Genomic DNA, 24,828 nt, shown 5'->3' with positions numbered 1-24,828 from the left:
AGCCTGTGTCCTTTGCAAATCAGGAAGAGGTAAACTCCACGAATTGCAAAGGTCTGTTAGAATAAGCCGCAATAAAACAACTGAATTATCAAATGAAATTTCTTTCTGTTCATTTCTTTATGTTTGCAACAAACTCGGCTGAAATACCATCTACATATATACAAAAGCCTTTCTTCATATTGTCATTTTCAAATATTATTTTGGTAAGTGGACGTTTTGGATTGAACCAGTGAACATGTTACCGGAAGAGGCGTTGACGTTCTGCGATCCAGAACCTTTGTTCACATTCATCGAACCATTTCCCAAGTTGTGGAAATGCCACGATTTCCCTTCCACTCGGCAGGGTTCCATCGCGTTGAATATACCCAAAGCTTGCTCCAGGCCTTGAACCTGTTCACCTAACACGGCTTCAAAAGGCGGGTTCTTCAGAATTTTTATCGTATGATTCAAGATTTCCTTCATCAGATATTCCAATCGATCTTCTTTTGCGACTGTCCGGTACTGTGCTTTTGGATCGGAATGCTTGATCACCTCGCTGAAGATTTCATGGAGCCGAGCAATTTTTGTCTTGCAATCCTTCAAAGCGGAATTCAAGCTTTCAAAGTAATTCTCCTCCAAAGGAGTGGAAGCAAGGCTCTCCTTACACGTCTCAAAAGCTTTTCGAATTGATGGAACATATTTTGCCGTTTTGCTGAAGACTGCAGGCAGATTCTCAATATCAGAAATATCCTTGCCCAGGTCCTGGTTTTTTTCCAGAATAGATATTGTGGTGCCTAGAAGGCTCTTGATTTCAGAGTCGGTGGTGTTCATGACGGAAGTATGTGAGGTTCTTATAAAATAGAGCGTGATGAGACGAGAAATTCCAGTCGACCCCTAGTAGGAAGAACTTGAGGATCTAGGTAATAGCAAGGGCTCTTTGAATACTTCTGTCACTGGCTAATATTTATTCCACCAGAGTGCCCGCCGATCATATCTTATTCTGTTCGTGCATGGTGATTTGTTGTCAACCCGGGCATCGGCTATTCTACTCCGACTCGGTCACCGCTTCATTTCTCTGGACGCCACAAACGAAATTATTCTGGCTTTTAGCTCTTACCAATCCTCCCTACAAATAAAATCAATCAACCATGCCAGAGAATACCAGACTCAGCTTTTGCTTCCAGATCAAGTCAAAACTGCGTATTATTCGTTGAGCATGAGCTTTTCTAAAAGCAGGCAACCTTGGAGTCAAACCCAATACCCTGTAATTAGTCAAAAGTTTCTCTCGGTTCTGATTTGATGTATCAGATTTCATGATTCATCCTGTGGTCTCAGACCCTTTTCAGCTCGATCAAAGTTCCCCTGCGGCTGAAAATCTCGTCACAGCTGACTTGTGAAACCACTTGGTGCCCAATTCGGAAGCCTACAGGTTGGCGTTGTTTGAATTCGGTACCCAACCAGGGCGCTATGTACACAGCTGCCCAGGTGGTAAAATAGATTTACTAGATGTACCCTGAAAAATCCTGTGGGGGTTTAAGCCTCACGACGCAACCTAGAAGCCATTTGCAACCCCAATCTTGGCAAATCTTTAATCAAGAACGGGAAATCCTAATCGGATGAGAACCTTGGAAATCTCCCATTGCTTGTTACCTTAGAAGTATAAGATTCACGTGCAACAATAAAAAATCTCTATCCCGACATATCACCTTGATAGCTGGAAGCTATTGATAGGGCCATTGAATTGGTACCCGGAACCATGATTGTTATTTTGTAACCCGGAGCCCATGTTCACGCTCATTACACCGTCCCCGGAATTATGGAATGAATAAAACGATTCTTCCTTCGGTCTTGCTGTACACATCCCTACCAACACACCCGGTCGTCAGTTAACGCTATTTTCCAGACCTTGAAATTTACTCACAGGGAGATGAATTAGAGGAGGCTCTTGTCTGCGCTTTTTTCATAGGAAGCTCCTCGATCAATTCCCTTGCATATGCAGCGGCGGTTGCACCGGCATACTTCTGCCATTCTTTGGATTTGTGAGAATCCGAGTAGTCACAAATCCCCCGAATAGGGAGGAAGGAAAGAACATTCATAAGACCTGCAGCTTCCATTTCAAAGCAAATAACATCGAGTTCTCGAGCAATATTATCCCGAGTGATGCCGTGCTTTATAACTTGGTTTCCTGAAGCTATGGAACCGTAGTGAATCTTTATAGCGTTGGGCATTCGTCCGCTGCGTAATACCAAACTTGACTGGTCGCATTTATCACAATTCGGGTATTGTGATTGATGTTCATATGTTGCTTGGAAGAGGCGATCTGGAGTATCAGGTTGATTATACTCAGAACTTGTATTGAAGTTCTTCTGTAGGATATCATGAATTCGGCTTGGCTCATTTTCATGTTTCGATCGAAGGTTGGCAATAGTTGTTCCAAGTAAAGGATCGGGAGATCTGGGAATAGCTGTTCGCTCGAATTTTCCGTCCCCCGTAATTTTCCCAAGGTCGAATTGCACTACATTTGTTCCCACCACCACATCCCCCAGCCGTATATCTGCCCTGCTTGGTACACCCCCTCCGACTCCAACCATCAAGCCCAGATGGACTTTGGGAAATGTCCGCTTCAAATTCGTTGCAACGGTCGCCGCATTGTTTGTTCCGTACTGACCAATGGGTAAACATGCAATAACGATATTATGGCCTTTGATACTCCCTAGCACGTAGCTATTAGTATCCTCAAAGCCTAGGGGCCGAGCTTCGTGAATTTCATCCAGAAGAGCCCGAGCTGCCGCCATCTCGATATATAAGGCACAGATCCAGGCAATGGTATACTGATCATACTGTGGTGCCGACACATTGCTCTCATGAGCATATTTTTGCTGTTTTGGGTCGGAATGCTGAACAGGCTCAAATGATCTCTCCATCATTGCTTGAATTTAAGGGACAAACTCAGTTGACGTGTGAACGCCAGCAACGGGACTTCGGCGCAGGAAGGAGTGGGTACTGTATTTATGTTGATATGGGAAAGGTTGACAGCTATTGCAAGGTGAGTGTGATGGAAGAAGGCATTCAAGTCCGCGCTTTTCGGCTAAGTGAAGCCAACTTCCCAGACCTTTTCCCTCACTGGTGGCGGTGTGGCAGGACGCAAAACACCCGAAGATCATCCAATCGTTCTTAAGCGCCGTGCTCCGCCAAGGGACGGACCGTGCGGGATCGCCCGGCTACGTAAACCCGCTTTCCTCTTAGCTCACCCGCATTATATTATTTGCTTCTACTGGAGCCTTAGGCTCCACTGCTGGTGCTGAGTCAAACCATACTATCACCATATCTAGATAGCTACGATAGTTCCTAAACAATATACACCAATTGTAACTATTCTTTCCCTTTATCTAGTATTATACTGTTACGCGTTGCTAACTGGTCACGGTTAGTGGTTAGACAGTTGATGATCGTTACCTTGTTCTCAAAGAGTAGAATCGCGGATTGCTGAAAGACGGCTGGAATCCGCGTCGTTCAAGCACCACTAGGTAATCCTTAAGTATCGACTCGCAGTCGTACCGTTGCTGTGCTAAGCCTTACACGGACTCGGATCCTGTTGAGTAACTTCGAAGGATGTGCCAGATAGAGCGCCAAGTAGGTCAGTCTGAAGAGCTCCCCTACTTGTAGTATGTTTGTCACAAGAGATGAAACTGAATGAAGAATAGTCCAAAGGTATACTGTAGTAACTTAGAATGATTGATCGCGAAGAACTAAATACATGTGCGTAGCGAGCGTCCTATATATCCTAGTCCCTCGGGAGTTGGTCACGTGGCTCCGTCCTTCGACCCCCTCCTAGGAACGGTTGGCTCTTGGTGGCCCATTTGTAGGTTGCGGTCCCTGCAGCCCCTCATGTCGCATGGTCTGTAACAATAGAGAGCACTATTTTCAATCTTTAGATAGTTAAAAGAGAAGAATCAGAATTATAATGATTACTAAGTTGTTAGACTAGAGATCTGTAACTAGACGAGAGTATCAGATAGTGGAGATCAGATTGAGCAGTTAATTAATATACAAACTGATTCTTGAAGATTAAGAATCCTAAAATAATTATGGGATTCTAAATACACTAGGGTTCGGGTGGGCCCCAATATGCAGGTGGCTCGAGGTATGTTCGAGCGCGGGTCGACGTCGCATACCTAGGGTGTTGCAAATCCCGTGACAGATTATCCCAGAAAATAAACAACAATAGATCAGTTAACGCAATCATCTGTGTCAATCTAGAATTATCAGATATCACTACAAAAATCTAACAATTCACATTAAAGATATACTGGTTACTCTCAGATACAGCGCGAAAAGACCCAGTCTTATACTCTTTTTGTTCACTCTTGATATACTCTTTTTCGAGACAATCTTTCTCTTTAGCTTCATAATAATTAAGCTCTTCCAGCTTAGTAATCTCTTTATAATCACATACACTAAAGTCACCGACACAGTCACAGAGTAAGGCTTCATAACGATCCAGACGTATCAAATACACTATTACCTCCTAACTAACCTTAAGGGCAGCGTAACATTACTCGGCAATATTGGCCTACATTTTTACCAATTTACGTCATTTGGCATCAGAATAGGATAGTCAAGACATAACACACTTTACGGAACCACCACCGCGAATACAGTGATTACACTTATTATTCGGCCCGGATTTGATACACACTCATTTCAATTAAACACAACATTTACAGAGGATAACTACACGAAAACCTTCTTCCTCGATCCAAGTTAACAGATTACCTTTACGAACAGAAGATAACTTAGCTGAAGACATAACGGAAGGAGAGGTAAGGGAAAGAAAAACAACAGAAAAAACAAGAAGACAGAAAGGGGATTTACGGGTTTAAGAACCTTTGGGAACCAAAGGGCTAAAAGGAGGGAGTAACATTATGGAACACAACAAACCCCGTAGATTACAGAAATTAGCGTGGATATTACAGAAGAACCTGTACATGGTTACTAAGTTGTCAGGCAAGAGACCTGTGACTAGGCAAGGGTATCGGATGGTGGAGATCAGATTGGACAGTTTGATACACAGACTGATTCTTGAAGAGGTCAAGGATCCTGAATGACTGTGGGATCTTAAATACACTAGGGTTCGGCTGGGTATCAATATGCAGGTAGCTCGAAGGGAATTCGAGTGCGGATCGACGTCAAACGCCTGAGGCGCTGACGTCAAATGCCTTGGGTGCTGCTGTATGCTTCCAAATCCCATGACAGAACCACGGCCAACCAACTTAACCTGGAAGGCAAGGACCACGATCACGTAACGACCCTGTGTCATATGGCCTTGAAAAACATCACCATGGGTGGATGGGCGATATTTTGTGCAATATGTGGTGGTCCGTTCTCCAGCAACGTGGACGTGGACCTTGAAGGGTCTGAGGAGGACTATTATCGCTACAAAGTCCTGAGGGACTGCAACCTAGAGTAGCTAGACGAACTCTGTGCTCTGGGTATTAATCCTGATGCGCCTGGAAGTGATAAGTCCGTCACTGTTGCTCCTGGATTATATTTCAAAGAGGGAGTTCTAATTGACTGATAAATCGTTTCTCACGGGTGTAGGTGGTTATTGGGATTCCGTACGACCCCTTTTAAGGCGTTACCCGAACCGTCAGGAGCTAATACTTGTCTCGTAGGGGGGTATCGAGGTCTCTGGGGGAGATGGTAAGTCTCTTACTTCCTACTTCTTACGACCTAAACGAGCCCTAATAAAATGGCTGACTTTTTATATGTCGACTATGACGATCCTACCTATACCTGGTTGTTTGAATACGGTGTTAAGGAGGATATAAAGAATGAACTTATACAAATTGATTGACCTACTGAGTTAGTTAAAATGATTAAAATTGTGGTTAAGTTTGACAATCGACTTTATAAACAAAAGTTTCAACAACATAAAGTATGCCAGAGCTCTGGTTTTTGCAGATATCTTGGTTGTTGCATTGCGGCATCATGGATGCGTTTCATGCATCTCCAAGTTTGAACAACCTCTTGAGGCTTCATGCAAGATTGTTTTGCTAGTCTATAGGCCTGTACCTTGTGAAAACAATTGATAGGAGCAGGCGTTAGTAGCATACTATATATACCTAGCCACTGTGTTTGACTAAATGCTAATTCAAAATGTTTACTGTTGTGGAATACCGTGTTGATTTAAATACAGTTCAGACTGCTGTATTCCGAAACTTCTGGCGTGCGGCATGAACTGCCTCTTGGCACTAGCCCAAATTCTACACTCATTTGAAAAAATATTTGATTGCCCTTTCCGGTTATCGGGGGACATCCGAGTCACATATGGCAGCGACCATATTCCATCCACCCCAGCGAAGAGATCCCTCCGCAATGGCTAAGTCGAATCCCGCCAGGAGACTGGCAAATAAATAGAATGTGAGTTAGGAATACCCCATGTTGTAGGTATGCAGCCCTGCTTCTGTTGGATAATTGGCATCCTTCCTTGTAATCCCGGAAAAAGAAGCCTAGAAAAATATGACAATGTAGCAAAAAGATATCTCAAAGCATTTTTCTGTAGGAATAGCCGAACGGGGGGGGGTCGAACCCCCAACCTTGAGATTAAGAGTCTCACGCTCTACCGATTGAGCTAGCCCGGCAGGGCTTGCGTTGACGCTCGATCCTTGGCTAGGCGACGCGAGGGACCCGGGGTAATATGAAAATCATAGAGCCTCATCCTCCCGAATGGTCTTGAGTCTTGACGAACATGACCCACTCCGGTCGACTCGCTTTCCACCTGGTCAGCTTGCTTTTCACCACAGAGGATGTCTGTGTGTAGTAAGACTTAATATACTAGCAATGTCCTATCTCCCGAAATACCTTGAATGTTTAGAAGCTAACCCAGGAATAAAGACTGGGTAACCTGACACCCGGCTCGAAGTCCCGATGAACAGCCAGGGACGAGTTGTTCCAGATCTCGAGTCACATCAGGCAACCCATATTGAAGGTTCTGTTGTTCGATTCCGCTGGTGCGGCCCGCTCCGACCCTTTCCTCAAACGGTCGTTGGTGCCCCGGCCGCTGGCAAATAACCGACATGAGCGGGTGGAGGTGGGCGTTTCTTCCCCTTTTTTTAATCTTAAAACTTACAGGTCTTATCCCTCCCGATAGCCCTAATGCAGAGACCGAATAGCCCTACGTGTTGGGTCGCTCGTTAAGCTCGAGGCTTTTGGGTGGCACGCTGTGATCAACAGTCGTTGTTACTGCCGGTTTCTATCCACACAAGTGAGTATAATGAAGCATGGCCTTGGATGAAAGAATTTGTGAAATAAGTGGTTCTTTGGGGTACGGAGTACTTTGCGATGGATTTGAAACCCCGATTCCGCGCGCTAATAAGGATCTACGAAACAAGGTGAAAGGTAAGATCACCCGAGTCAGCCTTGCCCTAAACCAATCACCCCCGGAACAGAGAGAGGCGACGGGGTGTCGATCAATAATCTTCAAGGCGCTAACACGGTGTGGATGACACTGCCAAGTCGAGTCGGAAGATCGTGCAGGCTGCCGGGCATGGAGGCAAGAGCAGATTCTGATGGAAGAATGGCCAATAATCACTTCCGGATCTACCGTGGGATTTATTCTACCGTGTTATTAGGCCTAGACCAAGCGTTCTTTGGCTACTATGTAGGGCGATGCGAGCTCCAGGTGCTCGAATTGAGTTGTCCAACAGGAAGCACACGCGAGAGCTTGATTTGATTTTCAACTGGTTCAACCCCTGACTCACCATGGGCTTGCCGGGGTGCCGGGGATGGCGTCCCACGAGCCTTTCGTCTTTTATCGTCTATCGATTGTGGTCGATTCGCTAAGATTCAGTGACAATTCCGATTGGATGGATACTCTCGAGGGCTTTAAGCCTCAGGGTGTCAAAAAGACTAGAAGTTCAACAAGTCCCTCAGACATGGTAGTCCACTGCCCAGGTGCTCCAGAATCAACTTGAATAAAAATGCATAGCATCGAGTCAATAGTACCAGTTCTTTTGTCATCCCCAAAGTAAGCCATATTTTGAAATGAAAGCCGGGAATAGAATAGGATTTATATTTCTGATTTTCTTTTCAAAGATTTTGTGGTCCAGATTACTAAATAAGTTTCCTCATGCGTATGAAAATAAATTCACTTAGTCATAATCTTTGCATGCAGAAAACATGGATTATAAAATTTGTATTAGAATGCAGTGGTTATGGTATAATGTAGCTTTCGAGAGCTGCACTATGAAGGAGAATAATTGCGATGCCCACCTGGCAAGAGACGCGGATTTAGGGTAGAAGTGTTCCGGAATTACCTTGGACACTTGTCTTCTGTTGAGTACGCACAAGCCACCCATGCACCGCAGAGAGAGAATCAGAGCTCGTCGGCTTGATTTTTACGTACTAGATTGTGCGTTGCAAACAAGTCCACCTAACCAATGACCTTGCTCGTTCACCCACCGAAAAGGGAGCTGGGAAAGCTGGCCAGATGTCCTACTATCTGATATAAGAAGAGTTCCTTTCTCTTTCCCCGACTTCACTTCAGACTTTAAGCTGGGAACTGTCTACTTGAACAGTGACGTGCTTTCTACAGACATGATGGACTTTCTTTTCCACTGGTATACTGCGAATGTTCCCGAAGTACATACCACTGCAATCTGTCTTGCGACCACCATCTGGATGCTACTTCCTCGTGCTCAGGACCGTCGGACTGAAATCGCTTTGGAAAATACAGGAGAGGTGATTATTCTTTTTGTGACTTTCCTAGACCCATCACGGCTAATAAATTGCGTGTCTAGGACAACAGCGTTCCAATTCCCGCCTTTCCGCCCGAGGAGAGGTCAACTTCCAGCTCGTCGTTACGCCGACGCTCCCAGTACAAGATTGAATCTCCGAAGTTTCCCAATGCAGTCTCCAGCAGCTTCTCCGCGCGGTATTAGGCGGCATTGGATACTCGAAAAGACTGGGGTGAGAAAAGTCCGCCGCAGGGGATTCTTTTTATCAGCTCGAATTCCCAGAAAAGGGAAGCAATTCCATGAAATCTCCTGTGGATGCCGTGACTTGATGACATCGGTGGAGTTGGCGGAGTTGATACTTTGTATCGGTCGGCTCGAAGACACGGATCTTCTTGCCTCAGAAACCGAGGCCTCTGAAACTACGAGTGAAAGTAAGGTCGAAGGAGCAGCCAGACTAGTGAGGCCGTGTTCATGATATTGTGGACATAGATAAACATTTTTAGACCGTGACCGGGGGTAAAATTTAAGATGGACAGGAAAGGTACGGTATTGCCTATAATTTGGGTAGCCTTATTTCCCAGACTCGCAAAGATGAATGTATACTGGTAAAATCAAGCACTTCAGTGCAGTAATCCTGCTGTCTATAGCCGCGGTATATAGAAAAATAAAATAGACTGATGGACGGCAAGAGAAGAACCTCTTTACTATTTTTCTTTTCCTGAAACTTCAAAATCATATTCCGGCACAATGCCTTTCATTATCGCAGAAATTTGATTTGGGTACCAGGCATGGTAAAGCCTTGAATAATCCTCTAGAGCACGTTTTAGACCAAGTAAAACCTCCGAATGATGCATCATCTGTGACAAATGTGGGCATTCCGAGCGGACCATCAAGAAAAAGGGCCAATCGAGAACTGGGGCTGGTGGCTGTCGCCTGGTGTATGCGAATCGCTCGAATGGCCAATCAAAGAGTATCCTCTTCTGTTGGATTCTTCACCCAGGCAACCCATTGTGATTTGGAGGCTAGCGGGAAATAGTTACGCGGAAGGGCTCATCACAGATCCGCTCACAGACCTCTTGAATCTATCGGGTAGGGACAGGTGATCATCTCATGCAGTTGAAAAAAAAGGCTCCAATTGTGGATTCCGATGTCATCAAATTTTAAGGAGTGAAGAAAAGGAAAATGAGGAAATTCGGACCGGCAAAATGAGCGCTGGGCCAGATCCAGCACTCCTCAACCGAAGATGCAACAAAACTCCTTGTCTCTCCAGTCGCCAGTATGAATTAACGTGACTTTTGCAGCGTAAGACCCATGAGTCTTCTGAATAGAACCATTGACAGGATAGATAGCTAGAGGAAGATCATAACCCAAAGACTAGCCGAACTGTATCTAGCAAGAAATGTGAATCCTGACAGCTTGTACGAAGAAAGACGTGGCGGATCTCTTTCCGGGGGAACCGTTCGAGAATGGGGCGAAATTTGCTAAAACAAAAGGCTCTGCTAAAAGGTTGTGCACGCACAGTTTGGTACTTTTGTAACGCTAGTCTATTTGGCAGCGACAGGAAGGGTGGCGAATATTGAACGTGATGCACGAGACACTGGCGTCTGAAATCCTTCCCGCTCAGTTTCAGCTACGAGTTCACCGCTCTTTGGCGAACTTTTTAGATTCCTCCCTCGGGATGTATAGAGGACGATTGGGTGATCTCCGCTACCTAGCGCACGTCACCCATCACCCGGGCGAAACGGCGATCCTTTCCGCTTTCGAGTAGCGATGTGAATCGGTTCCTAGTGATTTAATTGCCTTGGACCGGGAGAACATTCCGGAAGCTTATGCTGAAAACTTGAAACATTGTGGTCTGCAGAGGCAGCTCCTAGTAGTCGTCTGAGCACCCCAATAGCAGACTGACGTGGCGGAGAAAAGTATGCAGAAAAAGGGGCATCCAGGTGAGAAGCAGAGTACTGTTACTGGAATAGGCAGATAGAGTGTCACTAATGACGCTGGTTCGATCCGGCAGTTATTCCAATACTACGGATTAAGCTATGGCTGTTTCAGCTGTTCTCAGATCCAGTGAAACTAGCGCCTTGCCGATAGATCGTGTGAAAACGTGCAAAGCATCCTCACCTAGAATCCGAAAGCCTCTCGAAGCCGTAGATTTCGATAGACTACACGACTTGACAGTAATGCAACGTCCATTCAGAATAATATAATAGCTTAGGAGTGCAGGCCACTATCTAATTTCCGAAGATAGCCGCGTCCAAGCAATTCATCCCTAGGTGATTAGTCGGCTGATTATTTCTAGGGGCAGGACGAACCCTAGCTAAACCAAAATAGTCATCCCTGTTCAAATGGGCTGCCAAAGCGTCCTTGGCAACCTGCCTTCCAGGCTCTCTCCGTGAGCCCCTTTTCCATTGCATATCGAGGGGTTGGCTCAGTCTGCGTGAGTCACACCCATATGAGTTCCCACATGATTCGAGATGTACCTGCACCTGTGGGCTATGGAAGGATCGTATCTGTGCCCTATCGGTACAATAACGTACTTTTAATCCACCATTTTCTTCTTTCGATAGAGCCAGTCCCAGAAAGAGATAGTGCGGTAGAAAGTACGGTAAAAAGTACCCTTGGAAATGTGTACTTTGTTTCGAAGAAGGCCATCTACGCTAAGATCGCGTGGAGTGAGAAGTCTAGATCCACCAGATTCAATGTGATAGATCACCCTGGCGTTGGATGATTTGTGGGTCGGGTACGAAAACCTGAAGGGAAGCGATGGAGGGAAACACTGGAGGGAAACACTGGAAGGATGAGGGCTGTACTTTTGCTGGATGGGTGTAAACAAGTATTTGGATTTGAATTTTTGAAAAATCATCATTTGCCCATTTTGTCAATCCTTTGAACTTGACCCATCTTAGCCATCCCGTTCATCACGTTTTTTTCTTTGTTTTTTTCTTCCCAATAGGTCATAAACGAATAAAAATAAAAAATAAAAATAAAATTCTAACCACATATGAAGGTAGGCAATTTTAAATGCCGATCCTTGTAAGATTCGAGCAGAATAGGAAGAATAGGAAGAATAGGAAGAATGGGAAGAATGGGAAGATTGGGAAGATTGGGAAGATTGGGCAGATTGGGCAGATTGAGCAGATGATAGTGGCCCCAAGAAAGCCGTTGACCTTGTCAAACAAGGAAATGAAGTAAACTTAAGCTCTTCACAAAGTACCAACTGCTACCGTATTTTCCACGAACGTTCCGGTTCCGCGGGCATTGGTCGGGGCGGCGAACCATTGCACTAATCATTGGATTTGTGACACGTGGCGGACATAAGTACAGATCGAGTGAAGAAGATCCGGCAATGCAATATGGGGCTCTCTGGCGATATAGATCTGGTCCACTTCTTACAGCAAGACCCTCTATGATCTACTTGAACGATGGAGAGAGGGTCCCCTTTCTCATTTGAAAGATAGCGACATTGCGGCGACAAAACTTACTAGAACACTAAGTGGGTTTTGAAGTACCCTCAATCTAGACACGCCCCTCCGACTGATCGCAATATTAAACTGAGAGATCGTCGAGACTAGAGGCGATTGTACTGCCATCAGCAACACCCAATGTTTCTACTGATTTAAAATTAAAAAAGGAAATAAAAGAAAGAAAGAATTTTTGATGCCGTAAAATTCCCGAAGGAATGAGTGGCGAAATAACTAATTTGACAAAGGCGCAAAATGAATTGCGACAGTGGAACAATACGAGATCGATAACGATCACATCAGAGCTGATGGGGGAGAGATGACATAGATACATGTCGATGTCACAAGCACGGTTTCATATCACTCCGGAACTCCTAAGCCAAACGATGACGAGACCTGAAAGAAGCTTGTCGAGGCTTAGGCACCGAACCTTCCGCTGTGGGTGCGGCATCGACCTTCTTATCGGTGGCATTAATGCTAGCACCGAGTCCGGATGGCTGATTCATGGGAGTCGACATTCCAGATGGCATACGACTTTGAGTGCGACTAGCACGTTGGATTTCGATGGTCACCTGGTTGTTGATCTTGTTTGTGTGTGAAGGCTTGACACCGATCGTACGGGCACCTCCAATGGTTCGAGCGTGTTCCACGTCGACGGCATGAATTGAATCCGCGAGCATGCCAATGCCGCCATGTCTTGGAGCGGGGCGCACGTCCTGTTCTCTCGGCTGTGTCCGCGCAGCAGCAGTCTGGGGTTCATTAGCCTCGAACTCTAATCCTGGGGGCTCGGATATTTGCAGTCTGTCGAAACCTTGGAGAGGTGGTTCTGAGACAGCGGGCCCTGCCTTTCGAGGAGAGAGGTTTTCTTCTGGTAGAGTTTCCTTCGCTCGCTGTGTTGAGTCGCCAGAAGACAAGCTGTTCTGAGGTGAACGGTGATCGATGAAGCTGCCGGCTTGGCTCTTCTTTGAACCGGGAGGGGTGAGAACTATTGAATGTCAGTTAAGCTCGTTCTTCAGAGACAAGAGTGGCAAAGGTTTTGGGCAATCCGTACCTTCGTCCTGACTCGAAATATTCTTGACGGGAGTTGATATCCTCACTGGCTGTTTGGGAGAGGAAGAGGTCTCTGATTCATGAAGTGCACTAGATATCTTTTTCTCGAGAATTGATAAGCACTCACTCAAACCGTCGATCATAATTGTAGCCTGAGAATTCACAGTCCGTAATTGCTGGGGTACCGTCTCATGCTCAGGATCAGATTGTTCGAATTCAAGTCCTGAAAGCTGATTCTCGATCGCTTGGCTTATTCTGGATCTGTTGGGAGTCAACAGTACAAGGTCATTCTTCTCTTCGAAATCCAAAAGATCCAAGAGAGGACCCGTGGGAGCTTTTGGTGGGACTTTCGTGGAAGGTCCAGGCTGAGGCTCGGGGTTTTCATCTTCTGATGAGAAGTCAATGAGCGAAATGTCCGCAGATGGTTCTGGCGATCTATTATTGGGAGCAGGATTTGTTTCAAGAACAGGAACAGACGGCTTCGGGGTTGAAGAAAGGATCTTTTGGGTTTTGGCCTGGAATAATGAATGTTCCAGCGACCTCTCTTTGGGAGCGGGCTTTGTCTCAGTGACAGATACTTTCGGCACTGGGGCGAACAGCTTCAGGGTTGTGGCCTGCGATAATGGCTGTTCCAGCGACCTATGTTTGGGAGCGTCCTTTGTCTCAGCGGCGGGCAGCTTCGAAGCTGGAGCAAACGGTTCGAGGGTTGTCGCCGGAACCTGTTGCTTTTTCGGCTGTGCTTGCTTCACAGCCTTTGGAGAGGGAGGTGGAAGCACTGGTCGAGCACCGGTTCCTGCTAAAGTCACAGAACGTCGATGAGACACGAATCGCGAGGGAGAAGTCCGTCGTGTTGGGGATGGCGAAACTCGAGATGGCGCGGCCGATGACACCTGTGAAACCGCCTTAGTGTATCCCTGGGCCTGGGCTTTTTGCATGAAGTCAACGCTCGATCCCAGATTTTTTGAGAAATCCTCCCTGTTCAAATACACGTAAGTAAGCAACATAACGAGAAGAAGAGTCTGGAGACACGTCTGAATACGTACATAGGTGCCGGCCGTCGGAGTAGTGGGATAGGTCTCGTAGGCTGGCCTCCTGTGTTGTTGTCAACGAATATCCCATACAAGCGAAATTGATGATAGCTTACTTGGGCCTCGACCGGGGCCACCACGATAATTTTTCCCAGCTATTACGGGTCCGCCATTGTTCGAATCTAGCGCAGGGTCCTGCCTAGTCAACGCAGCTCCAGTTGGCAGTGCCACGGAGTGCGAGCGCATCGCGATGGCCCCGGGAGCTCCACGGGGCCCAAAGCCACTGATTCTAGTCAGCAACAATGTCCAGCCAATCCAGGTGAAATAACGAAGCTTACCGTCCACGACCGCGACTTCCCACAACGCCGCCTCCACGACCAGACGAGACAGGGGAGAATGGATGGTGGTTTTCCGACTTTGATTGGCAGCCTTTGCCGTACCCTTCACCATACTGTTGGCCACCTTTCTCTTTAATCCTCTCCATGAGTCGAGCTCGGTGGCTTTGGCCATGCATAAGAGGGTCCAGCTTTTCGATACTACCGGTATCATTCACCTTCTGAGCGAGCGCTGTGGAGGAAAGAAAAGTCAGCAAATATGATTGGTCGAGCAACTGGGAAACAATTCAGAACGAACTAGACCAAGCGGTTAGCGCAGGCTGATGAGCCAGGGCCTGGCGTCCTGGGGCAGTTGTATCCTTGTGAAATGCTCGAGAGGACTCGATCTCTTCGTATGAATATTGCTGTCCGTAACGTTTATCCTCACGCGTCGAGATATATTCACGCCGATCAGATCCCAAGTCTGACTATTCACGCTGTCAGCTCACCGATTCCGAGATGAAGGCCACGTCATTGAGAGCATCCTTACCATCTGCAGCCGTTTCATAAGTTCTTCCTTCTCACGGTCCATGGTGGACGCCATGTTGGCGTTGATGTGAGATTCACAATATCGAGGGAGTGCGGAGCTGAGAGAGAAGAGATAGATTATACTGATCTGGTCGGTGGGGCAAGAGTCAGTCTATAAAGCTGCGCAGGAAAGACTGAAACGAGAGTGAGGGGCGAGGAGGGAGTATCCAAAGGGGTGGTTCCGCTAAGTGATTCGCAGAACGACGATTTCTTTGCGAATTCCACGGCACTGGAGTGATTGAAAAAAGAGAGGGAGGTTGACGAAAATACAAAAAAGAGGGAGAGGGGGTTGTGGGTGTTAAAGGGGAAAAAGAGGATGAGGGAGAGAAACTTGAAGGTGGATGGAAGTGAGGGAAGGAGCCGTAGTAGGGGAACACGGGCCACCTCAGGTAGCAAATACTATCAGTACTAGTAGCATACCATCAGATGGTGGAATGGGATGGGATGAGATGAAGAAAGTGAATTGACAGGGTGGGTTAACAGAGTGAATGGGGGGAAAGGAGGAGTAGTGGTTGAGGTCCATAGTAGAGGATAGTGTAACTGACTATGGGCTATTGAGAGGTGCGATCACCACATAGACACGAATAGAGAATTAAGCTCGGATCGAGGCATTCAATCCAGATTGGTGATTTGGTATATTCATTTCGATATGCTGCTTAGGAAAGTTATGTACAGGGACCCGTGCTGAGGGTCGATATCTATGGGATGCAAATATTGCGGGGACAGATGCCATTTATGAGACACCACAAGTAGATCCCCCTCCTTCATCTAGAAAATCGTTAGTCAGGATATAGATGATGAAATACCCCAGAAGGAGGAGCTAAAAGGAAAACGAAAGACAGTGAGGCATGGCAGGGACAACAAAATATGAAAGATGTGAAAGATCGAATGGTAAAGCAAGAAAGCGACGACGGAATACTTACTCGTAATGGCATTCGCAACGGCTTGCACGACAGATACCCCCATGACGACAAGTCCAAATCCAACGCACACATAGGCTGGTATCTTTTCTCGGCGGCTGGCACTGCTGAGTTTAATATAACATAGTGGAGGGAAGATGTAAGCCAGAGCCGCAGCACTCGTTGCGCCAATAAGCTCAAACACCATCCCCAAATCGCAGGTAATCAGCGCCAGCGTCATAGAAGTAACTACCAACGAGGTCGTGAAAATCAAGTGTCGATTCGGGTTGAATGGTTCGTCGGGGAAGTAGTAGGTAGTCATCACGGATCGGCAGACAAAAGCCTCAAGCGGGAGGGTTGTGAGCATGTTCAGGCCAAAGCAACTATAATTCAAATTAGCATGGTCGTCACAAACGATGGGATGGATGAGCCGCGTACAATCGAGCAATGTTGACCAGGATATTTTCCGATGGAAAATTGTTCAGGACATTGCCCTGTGTCTTGGAGCCAAAGAATAGAAATCCCGCGATGCCCATCGCCAGGCACATGACCAGCGACACGCCGGTAGAGTAATGGGTCACAGTTGAAAAGCGGTCAAGAGTGGGCCTCTTCAAGGATCCATAGATCAGAAGGCTGTTATGATCTAAGAAGCATTAGCTCTCATTATAAGTAAGGCGCATTAAAAGTAACATACGGCAAACAAAGGCTATGAAAGGTTAGCAGGATATTCGAAAGACCATGATTTTTCGGGGGCATACTAACCAAAAGATATCACGCCGACTGCCTGGAAGAATCCGGAGTTGATGATGAGATGGCTCTTTACTTCTCCTCGCGACTCCGCCGGGACACGGAAACCCTGCGTGAGGACCGTGACAACAATAACAATCATACTGACCAATGCAAGTGCGGATGCTTTAGCCAACTATAACGAAGTCAGCGGCTGCAAGGGGTAGTTGTAAGAAATCTTTCCCGGTGAATTCACCTTCGCAATATCACGATATAAGGATAGCGGGTACGAGATAGCCAGAACAAAAAGCACAATCACCGCTCGCCGATCCGTAAGCAGCCAAAGAAACGCCATATCTCGAAGCGACGGGAAGAGAGCGCTCAGAACATGGGGAATCGTATCACCGACAATAATACAGAACGCAACCATGCCACCGAAAGCAAAAGCCCACTGGGCAACAGAAATCGCGATAAGTCCACTTTTCCCAAAACAATATTGCATGGTAGCTTGGAACGAATCGGCCCCACTCATTTTTGAATTGATGACGATCAGGCGGATAGTCCAGTCTACCGTAACAGTCAATGCTGTCAAAAGCAGAATGCCAGTTACCAACCCCGCTTGGCGCAAAGCATATGGTTGGCCGATAATTCCCGCCCCGATGATGCTGTTGGCCATATTCATAAACGCCATTTTCATGCCACTGCGCGGTCGCGCCTGTTCAAGGTGATCTTCGGGAAAGAAATCGTCCGATGTCGCAAGCGTCACGCTTGGGGCTTCAATATCTGTGAGCAAAGGGATACTCTGCCCTGTGTTCCTTCTTCCACCCTGTGTACCGGGTTCGCCAAGCTCGTAGTCCTCCTCATCAAGCCATCGCGCGTCTTCCGGGCTGCGAGGAGCGCCATTGGACACAAGGTCATCTTCGCCGCTCTCCTCGTTTAGATCGAATCGAACGCGGTTGAGGGTACGCGGTGCGCGACGCTGTCCATCGGGTGGAGGGTGTGATATTGACGATTGGCGCTTTCCATGCGTTGTGCTCTGCGCGGGGGCCGGGGGTGAGTTCGCTGGTCCGGGGTGAACTATAAGATCATCGGGTTCTTCGAGTGGACTGGACAAGAGATTTTGCGATTCGTGTGAGTGATCTTCATCTTGACCAGATAAGAGGTCATTGCCTCCCTCATCCCTGGGCATCGTTGGCTGTGAGGTTTACGAGGAAAGTCGCGCGGTCCTTTGAGGCCACCTGCTCCGGTGCACGTGACTGTCGATAAGAGGTCTTTGTTGATAACGATTGGAATGTATGGGGAATGGAAATAGGAAATGAAGTAATGTACGTCCGTATTTCTTATTTGACTCTGATATGAGCTGCTGTTCAAATAACACACAAGGATATGGATTTATGGCTGCTTTGTCCGGTCCAAATTGATGACGTGTGGACTCACTATGGAGATGCTCAGCAATATGGGACTCCCCCATGCTAGAGCTCGGAGGTATAGATCGCATGTTCTAAAAATATATGGGTCCAAAACAAATACACTGGACATCCGATTATTCAATTAAGACCCAATGTCAACAAGCAACCGCGAATTAAATCAATTAATAGCAAAAAGTCCGTGATTACACTCCAAAACGTATATGGACATTCAATGCAGACAAAATGTATACTAGGAGAATCATGTGCCTTCGCCGCCTCAGATGGAGCTTGGCACAACTCCGACTCAGAGTCACCTCATTGCACTCTCTCAGTCCAAGGACAATTCCACCGTTTTGAGGATCCTTTTTGTATAATCCAAACTCTTGTCGACTTACATTCATTTCTGGGACGGCAACCGTTTCCACTATGTCGCACCGTGTCAACTTGGGTCAGGCTTGCTTCCAGACAGCTGCCTCCCCTTTGAAGCTTCAACTCACCGCAACGGGTCACTTCAAACTTCCAATTAATTGTTCAAACCAGATCCCACAAATCCAGGACATTCAATTGCTTTATCTTCTCTCCGCCTGGGTTACAGAAGCACCGGAACTCGAACTCCGACTTCACTTCGACATCAAGCCACGTCTAGAGTGGACTCTATCAAGCCTGGTCTCAAGTTTGGAGGAAAGGATGTGCAGTTCAAAGGTAAGCTTTTTACCCACATTTATATTAAAGAGCATCTTGTTGATGAATGACTCCGAGTCTAGGTTTGGTCAGATCTTGGCTCCACAATCGTCTTCAAAAGCTGCGAAACCTCGGAGGACACAAATGGCTCTCGCATAAGTTGCCTGATATTTGGACTCTGCAGAAGAACGCACTCACAAAACCAAATCATCAGTCGAAGGGTCCCGTCAATTTTGAGAAACCCGCCCGGGGCTCACCCGCCAACCAACCATCCCGTGATATTCCTCGCGGCAATTGACATATATCTGGAGTATAGCTTGCCACTGGCAGTGCATCCAGAAATAAAAATGGAGGTGGATGAGATCGCCCATTCAGGCGACTTTTTACAGATTTTGGAACCGGATCCTAGTATACTCTGGCATTACTGCTCCATACCACCAGAGATATATATTTCAGACGACGGGGACTCGGAAGATGTTGAGGTTGAATTTGACTCGGAAGTGTCAGGCCATTGGCAATTCATGAACTTGAATGCCAGTAGTCTTCTCGACCCTAGCCAGCACCCACTGTCACAGGAGAATGACGGCTCTACAGATGATCTTTCAGCTTCGTACCAGCTACTCGACAAATCTCTTCGGAGATTGGTTCTAGCAGGCCCATCGAGAGCCCATCAAACAGACTCCACCCAATCAGAATCTCTGGAAAAGATGTCGGGTTTGGCGCCGGCCATATTCAACCCACTTTACCGTCAGGTCAGCATCCCCTCACCTGTATGATCTGTGATTGACAGCTAACCCCAACTAGGCCATGGATCAGCGAGCAGTTTCCATACCAATAATATCAAAAGCGATAACCTCGATGGTGGAGGGCAGTCATAATGCAGAATTGAAGCGCATGGCGAGGATCCTTCTACAGAGCGTCGATAATTCGGTTTCAAATGACACAGCGAGCTTGCCCGGTCAAAGAAGATTGAACCACGCCATTCAATCATCCCTGTGGTGCATTGCACAAACAAAGCTTCGGGGAATCAAAAACACCATGAAGGCGACTTCTTTCTTTGATGGTTCTGAATCGACGTCGCCGAATGCAACTGTCGACGGGGGATTCAATATGCTTCTTGAACACGACACTTATTCCAATGACGAATTACTTGATTCTACTATTTATAAATACCTCAGTCAATCAACGTATTACTCAGAAGAAGCCGCCATTCGGCCCTATGACTGGATGGAGGAAGATTATGATGAGATAAACGACGCAGCGAGCTACTTCGAATATATTTCCGACTCGGATCCGACGATGGTGGATAGTCTCTTCTCGCCTTACGAAAATTCACAGCCCCCATATAGTTCTTCTGCCAGTGGTATGTTACTTTCCGACGAAGACGATGATGCTGCCAAGGATGGATTCGATTTGCTTTTTTGATTTCTAGATGTTTAAATATTGTACTAGTATTCTGGAAACCGCTTTGATGACCAGCTACCAGACAGACACTTCATGAGGTATATGAATATTCTATTTATTTTGCATTAGTAAATGCCACAAGCGACTTTCCGTCTCCCCACACAGTTGCATGAATTATAGGCCAGACGCATGACTGTCGAATGGTAAACCAAGGCTCAACGCCCTCCTTATGATTGAATTCCAAGACCAAACATTCTCGTAGAGTTATTCCAAGCCCTAAAAGAAATCGAAATTAGCACAAATTCCACCACAGATCAAATTCAAAGAGCAAATCTTACGCTTCGCAGACCTCCTCCACCGAAATGCCCTTCACCTGCGCAATAACATGCGCAACCCGAGCAATAGCAACAGGCTCATTCCTCCCCTTAACCATGAACCCCTTCTGCCACTTCTCCTTCTTGAAGGACTTCGGCAGGTCCGGGGCACCAGACAAGAACTTAGCCGAGGCATGCGAGGGCCGGATCTCGCACTATTCGACGCGTCACTGGTTAGCCATGATCAAAAGCAAGGAAAGGTGGATACGCAAGTGGGGGGTGTGATGGGATGGAGCACACATACCCAAGGACCATCCGTTTCAATCTGAAGCCTCTCCAACGGAACAGCCTTGACAACCTCTAAATTCTCCTCCGTTTTCATACTACACCCATTAACACCGATATCAACACCCAGCGCAACAAGCCTCTGCATCTCCTCCATCGTCCCGGTAAAACTATGCACCAGACCACCCTTCGGCAAATGGGGCAATCGGGACGCGAGAAGTCGCTCGAAGTCCTCGCTCGCGGCGCGGGAGTGGAGGAACAATGGCATTTGAATCTCAACTGCGAGGTCGAGCTGGGCTTCGAAGTATTTCAGCTGTGGTTCCTTGGCGCTGTGGAATAGCCTGTCGTAGTCGAGGCCGATTTCTCCAAATGCAACGGCCAGTCCGGCTTCTTTAGCTTCGGTGGCTAGTTTTCGCAGCTCGGTTATCATAGCTGTTGGGCCGCCGGGGTGTTTGTCGAAGAGGTCTGCTTGACAGGGGTGAACGCCGACTGTGGCGTAGCAGAATCCGGCTGTAAGAGTGGTTAATTAGGGGTGGGTTACCGATGGAGGGTAGAAGGAAGGGGAGACTGACGGTGGTCTCGGGCGATTTGAATGGCTGTTTGTGACTCTTCCAGGTCTGAGCCTGTTACCATAAACTTTTCGCATCCGACGTCCTTGGCGCGTTGGATGACATCGTCCAGATCGCCCTCGTGCGCCTGTTTGCCGTGGTAGTGGCCCTGGAACATCGGGTCACTTAGGTTAATGCCGATCTGTTTGTTGGAGTCAGCGAGTGTACTTTGAAAAAATCCAATGGCGTTGTCGAGAGCACGTACATCGACATAACGGAGTGGTTTGCTCGTCTCGGACTCAGTCATTTTTCTCCGCGACTGTCTGGGCGCAAACGTAGAGAATGCAGTAGTAGCGCTGAATCGGATTGCTTGGGTCTGTGATTTCCAAATGATCTTCCCGTTTAGAGAAGGAGCTATAGCATAATGGTTAGCCAAGTGGTTCATCTCCGCTATGCCTTATCAGGCGCATTGTGGCATACCGGAAGTGTTGTGAATAAATCCTTTTGTTCGTCCAATGGATGTACCGATGTGGCCCAAAGTTGTCGAGGCACTGCGTCCAATAGGGAAAATGTGCATGGGATGATAATTGAATATCAGGATGGCCGATTATGCTGATCTATGAAATGAGATGCGCCGGGCAATGTCGAAGGCTGATTTTGTTGACTCAGGTGATCTTCAGCCACAGCCACAGGAACATTGTGGCGCAGGTGTTCCGTGAGGATGACTAATCAGGTGTAAACCACCGGAGAGAAATCCGCGATGCGTTCGGGGCTGCCCCGACGTTTGGACCGCTTCAGGGTCTGAGGGTTCAATGGACACACACATTTTACAGCCCATGTCGTCGATGATCGACTTGGTCCGCTGCAGGGAAAGTGGGCGCGATAGGGAGAATTAATATCCAGTAATTGCCTCTGGCAGGCCTGTGATGCTTTTCGTGCCCCAAGGTGGGCTGAGATCTAATCAACATGCGATGTTTAGTACCATATGGAAGCTGCACAGAAGCACTGAAGAAACAGCATGGCTGTGAACATTTCAATGTTGGCCAATCGTATCAACCCCTAACAAAATCATTCGGTACAATTTGACCCGAAGCAGTGCTAGTCCAGCAGTCCGGGGTAAGTCCGGGGACATTGCCGTGGTGGAGACAACTTGTCGCTACGCGGAGAACCACCGCGATAAGGGCTTTGCTGAGTATTTAGACATATCTGGCCGGTCAATTCTGCCTTTCGACCATTATCACACGTCTCCCTCATTTACTCACCTCGTCACTCTCTGCTCAGTCCCAGCTGGCCACCCTCTCCACCATGGCCGATCAGAAACTCCTCTCGACCCAACAGATCTCGACGCACAACTCGCCAGACGATTGCTGGGTCGTTGTAGACAAGCAAGTGTGGGACGTTACAGACTTCCTAGAAGAACACCCCGGCGGATCAACCAGTATGAACACTCACCCGACTAACCCCGACGAGCGACCCCAAGCTCACATACTACAAATAGTCATCCTAAAGTACGCCGGCAACGACGCAACAGAAGCCTACTCCGAAGTCCACGCTCCCAGCGTCATGAAAACCAACCTCCAAGCCGACAAATTCAAAGGCGTCCTCGACGAGTCCACAATCGACGCCGAATGGGCCAAGCCACCAACAGTAACAGCCAAGGCACTCCCAGACAACGAGAAACCCCCACTAGGCACACTGATAAACTCGCACGACTTCGAAGTCGTCGCATCCAAAACCGCCAACAGCAAAACCTGGGCCTTCTACTCCAGCGCCGCAACGGATCTAATCACACGCGACGCTAATAAATCCTGCTTCGACCGGATCTGGTTTCGACCACGGGTTCTGCGCAATGTTCGCGCAGTTGAGACTCGCACCAAAATGCTAGGCGGCGACTATAAGCTCCCCCTCTTCGTTAGTCCGGCGGCAATGGCAAAGCTGATTCACCCGGAAGGAGAGTGCGCGATTGCACGAGCTTGTGAGAGTAAAGGCATCATGCAAGGTGTATGTCTATCTGATTTACCCTCCCATACCCAACCTACCCTACCCACTTCCTCCAATGAACCCCGGGATATTATAACTGATATCTCCGCAGATCTCGAATAATTCCTCTTACACCATGGACGAACTACGCACCGCCGCCCCATCGGCAGATTTCTTCTTTCAACTATACGTAAACCGCGACCGCGAAAAGTCCGCCGCCCTCCTACGCCAATGCTCCGCAAACCCCAACATCAAAGCGATCTTCGTCACTGTAGACGCGGCCTGGCCCGGCAAGCGCGAAGCAGACGAGCGCGTAAAAGCCGACGAAAGCCTCTCAGTCCCGATGTCACCGTCGAAAGCGCAGAACGACAAAAAGGGCGGCGGGCTCGGCCGAGTGATGGCCGGATTCATCGATCCAGGACTAACGTGGGAAGATCTGAAATGGGTGCGGCAGCACACGCACAAACCGGTTTGTTTGAAGGGTGTTATGAGTGCGGATGATGCGCGGATGGCGATGGAGGCGGGATTGGACGGGATTCTGCTGAGTAACCACGGTGGACGGAATTTGGATACGAGTCCGCCGTCGATTATTACGTTGTTGGAGATTCAGCGGCGGTGCCCGGAGGTTTTTGAAAAGATGGAGGTTTATGTTGATAGTGGGATTCGGCGCGGGACGGATATTCTTAAGGCGGTTTGTCTTGGGGCGACGGCTGTGGGGATGGGGAGGAGTATGCTTTTTGCGACGAATTATGGGACGGAGGGTGTTGAGCACTTGGTTGATAGTAGGTCTTCCTTAATACCCCAATCTCCTATTACGATGGATGCTAATTGGTTCTACTCTACTAGTCATGCAAGATGAACTGGAGACGGCGATGCGAAATATCGGTATCACCTCGTTGGACCAGGCGTCGCCGGATCTGTTGCACACGGGGGATGTCGATCACTTAGTGCCTGCCACGGCCTCGCACCCGTATGCTCGGGGGGTTGCAAAGGGGCGACGCGGTGCCAAGCTATAGGTCAGTCAATAATTGTTTAGTGCGATGTGTAGTCGATTCTTGGTTAGTATGCTAGTAGATCTGGCTCATGGCGATATACACTAGCAATCATGACAGAAAAAAACATCTACCAGTCATCGAATTAGATTGAAAGTTTCAAGTCTCCTGGCCATGAAGTTCCCTTAACGAAGTAAATACTCCGTAGATAACGAACTTGAAGGAAAGAAATAAAGTATCCCAACAGAAGATCGCCCGGGCGATCCACCCGCCCCTGGGTGCCAAGGAATTCAACCCAATGCAGGGGTAGGAATCTGAATCTAAATAGTATGAATTGGGATGGAGAATCTAATCTGCCAAGCTGGAGCCAAGCCGATAATGAGAAACACGATCAGAAGATTCAGAATCCCTTACGAGCTGCGCCACGGGCGA

The 24,828-nt window shown here is 47.6% G+C and overlaps 10 protein-coding genes across 10 annotated transcripts; 5 read left to right on the top strand and 5 right to left on the bottom strand.

Moving 5' to 3' along the window:
- Positions 1-195: 195 nt before the first annotated feature.
- N7481_001149 (uncharacterized protein) lies at positions 196-810 on the bottom strand (the record flags this gene model as incomplete). Its single annotated transcript, XM_057260368.1, has 1 exon — positions 196-810. The coding sequence occupies one exon, from the start codon at positions 808-810 to the stop codon at positions 196-198; it is 615 nt and encodes a 204-aa protein (XP_057128200.1).
- A 1,082-nt stretch (positions 811-1,892) lies between these two features.
- Positions 1,893-2,903, bottom strand: N7481_001148 (5'-methylthioadenosine/S-adenosylhomocysteine nucleosidase family protein; the record flags this gene model as incomplete). Its single annotated transcript, XM_057260367.1, has 1 exon — positions 1,893-2,903. The coding sequence occupies one exon, from the start codon at positions 2,901-2,903 to the stop codon at positions 1,893-1,895; it is 1,011 nt and encodes a 336-aa protein (XP_057128199.1).
- A 3,827-nt stretch (positions 2,904-6,730) lies between these two features.
- On the top strand, positions 6,731-7,053 carry N7481_001147 (uncharacterized protein; the record flags this gene model as incomplete). The annotated part of the gene is made up of 2 exons (XM_057260366.1): positions 6,731-6,801; positions 6,918-7,053. The coding sequence occupies 2 exons, from the start codon at positions 6,731-6,733 to the stop codon at positions 7,051-7,053; spliced, it is 207 nt and encodes a 68-aa protein (XP_057128198.1).
- Positions 7,054-8,580: 1,527 nt separating this feature from the next.
- N7481_001146 (uncharacterized protein) lies at positions 8,581-8,921 on the top strand (the record flags this gene model as incomplete). Its single annotated transcript, XM_057260365.1, has 2 exons — positions 8,581-8,721; positions 8,781-8,921. 2 exons carry the CDS (start codon positions 8,581-8,583, stop codon positions 8,919-8,921), a joined length of 282 nt encoding a protein of 93 aa, XP_057128197.1.
- Positions 8,922-12,552: 3,631 nt separating this feature from the next.
- On the bottom strand, positions 12,553-15,174 carry N7481_001145 (uncharacterized protein; the record flags this gene model as incomplete). Its single annotated transcript, XM_057260364.1, has 8 exons — positions 12,553-13,163; positions 13,230-13,301; positions 13,356-14,203; positions 14,272-14,320; positions 14,373-14,539; positions 14,595-14,823; positions 14,890-15,058; positions 15,121-15,174. The coding sequence occupies 8 exons, from the start codon at positions 15,172-15,174 to the stop codon at positions 12,553-12,555; spliced, it is 2,199 nt and encodes a 732-aa protein (XP_057128196.1).
- Positions 15,175-15,891: 717 nt separating this feature from the next.
- On the bottom strand, positions 15,892-17,972 carry N7481_001144 (putative amino acid transporter; the record flags this gene model as incomplete). The annotated part of the gene is made up of 6 exons (XM_057260363.1): positions 15,892-15,926; positions 16,082-16,440; positions 16,496-16,700; positions 16,752-16,763; positions 16,820-16,979; positions 17,040-17,972. The coding sequence occupies 6 exons, from the start codon at positions 17,970-17,972 to the stop codon at positions 15,892-15,894; spliced, it is 1,704 nt and encodes a 567-aa protein (XP_057128195.1).
- Positions 17,973-18,618: 646 nt separating this feature from the next.
- Positions 18,619-19,171, top strand: N7481_001143 (uncharacterized protein; the record flags this gene model as incomplete). The annotated part of the gene is made up of 2 exons (XM_057260362.1): positions 18,619-18,894; positions 18,995-19,171. 2 exons carry the CDS (start codon positions 18,619-18,621, stop codon positions 19,169-19,171), a joined length of 453 nt encoding a protein of 150 aa, XP_057128194.1.
- Positions 19,172-19,220: 49 nt separating this feature from the next.
- On the top strand, positions 19,221-20,298 carry N7481_001142 (uncharacterized protein; the record flags this gene model as incomplete). Its single annotated transcript, XM_057260361.1, has 2 exons — positions 19,221-19,625; positions 19,678-20,298. The coding sequence occupies 2 exons, from the start codon at positions 19,221-19,223 to the stop codon at positions 20,296-20,298; spliced, it is 1,026 nt and encodes a 341-aa protein (XP_057128193.1).
- A 313-nt stretch (positions 20,299-20,611) lies between these two features.
- On the bottom strand, positions 20,612-21,731 carry N7481_001141 (3'-5'-exodeoxyribonuclease; the record flags this gene model as incomplete). Its single annotated transcript, XM_057260360.1, has 3 exons — positions 20,612-20,806; positions 20,896-21,386; positions 21,449-21,731. The coding sequence occupies 3 exons, from the start codon at positions 21,729-21,731 to the stop codon at positions 20,612-20,614; spliced, it is 969 nt and encodes a 322-aa protein (XP_057128192.1).
- A 998-nt stretch (positions 21,732-22,729) lies between these two features.
- N7481_001140 (FMN-dependent alpha-hydroxy acid dehydrogenase) lies at positions 22,730-24,420 on the top strand (the record flags this gene model as incomplete). Its single annotated transcript, XM_057260359.1, has 3 exons — positions 22,730-23,425; positions 23,517-24,186; positions 24,251-24,420. 3 exons carry the CDS (start codon positions 22,730-22,732, stop codon positions 24,418-24,420), a joined length of 1,536 nt encoding a protein of 511 aa, XP_057128191.1.
- Between the last annotated feature and the right edge of the window lie 408 nt (positions 24,421-24,828).

This window comes from Penicillium waksmanii (assembly GCF_028829765.1).
Source record: "Penicillium waksmanii strain IBT 27052 chromosome Unknown utg000001l:1.0-4852451.0:1.0-4856178.0, whole genome shotgun sequence".
Taxonomy (NCBI): domain Eukaryota; kingdom Fungi; phylum Ascomycota; class Eurotiomycetes; order Eurotiales; family Aspergillaceae; genus Penicillium; species Penicillium waksmanii.
This window is presented reverse-complemented; position numbering and strand designations above follow the sequence as displayed.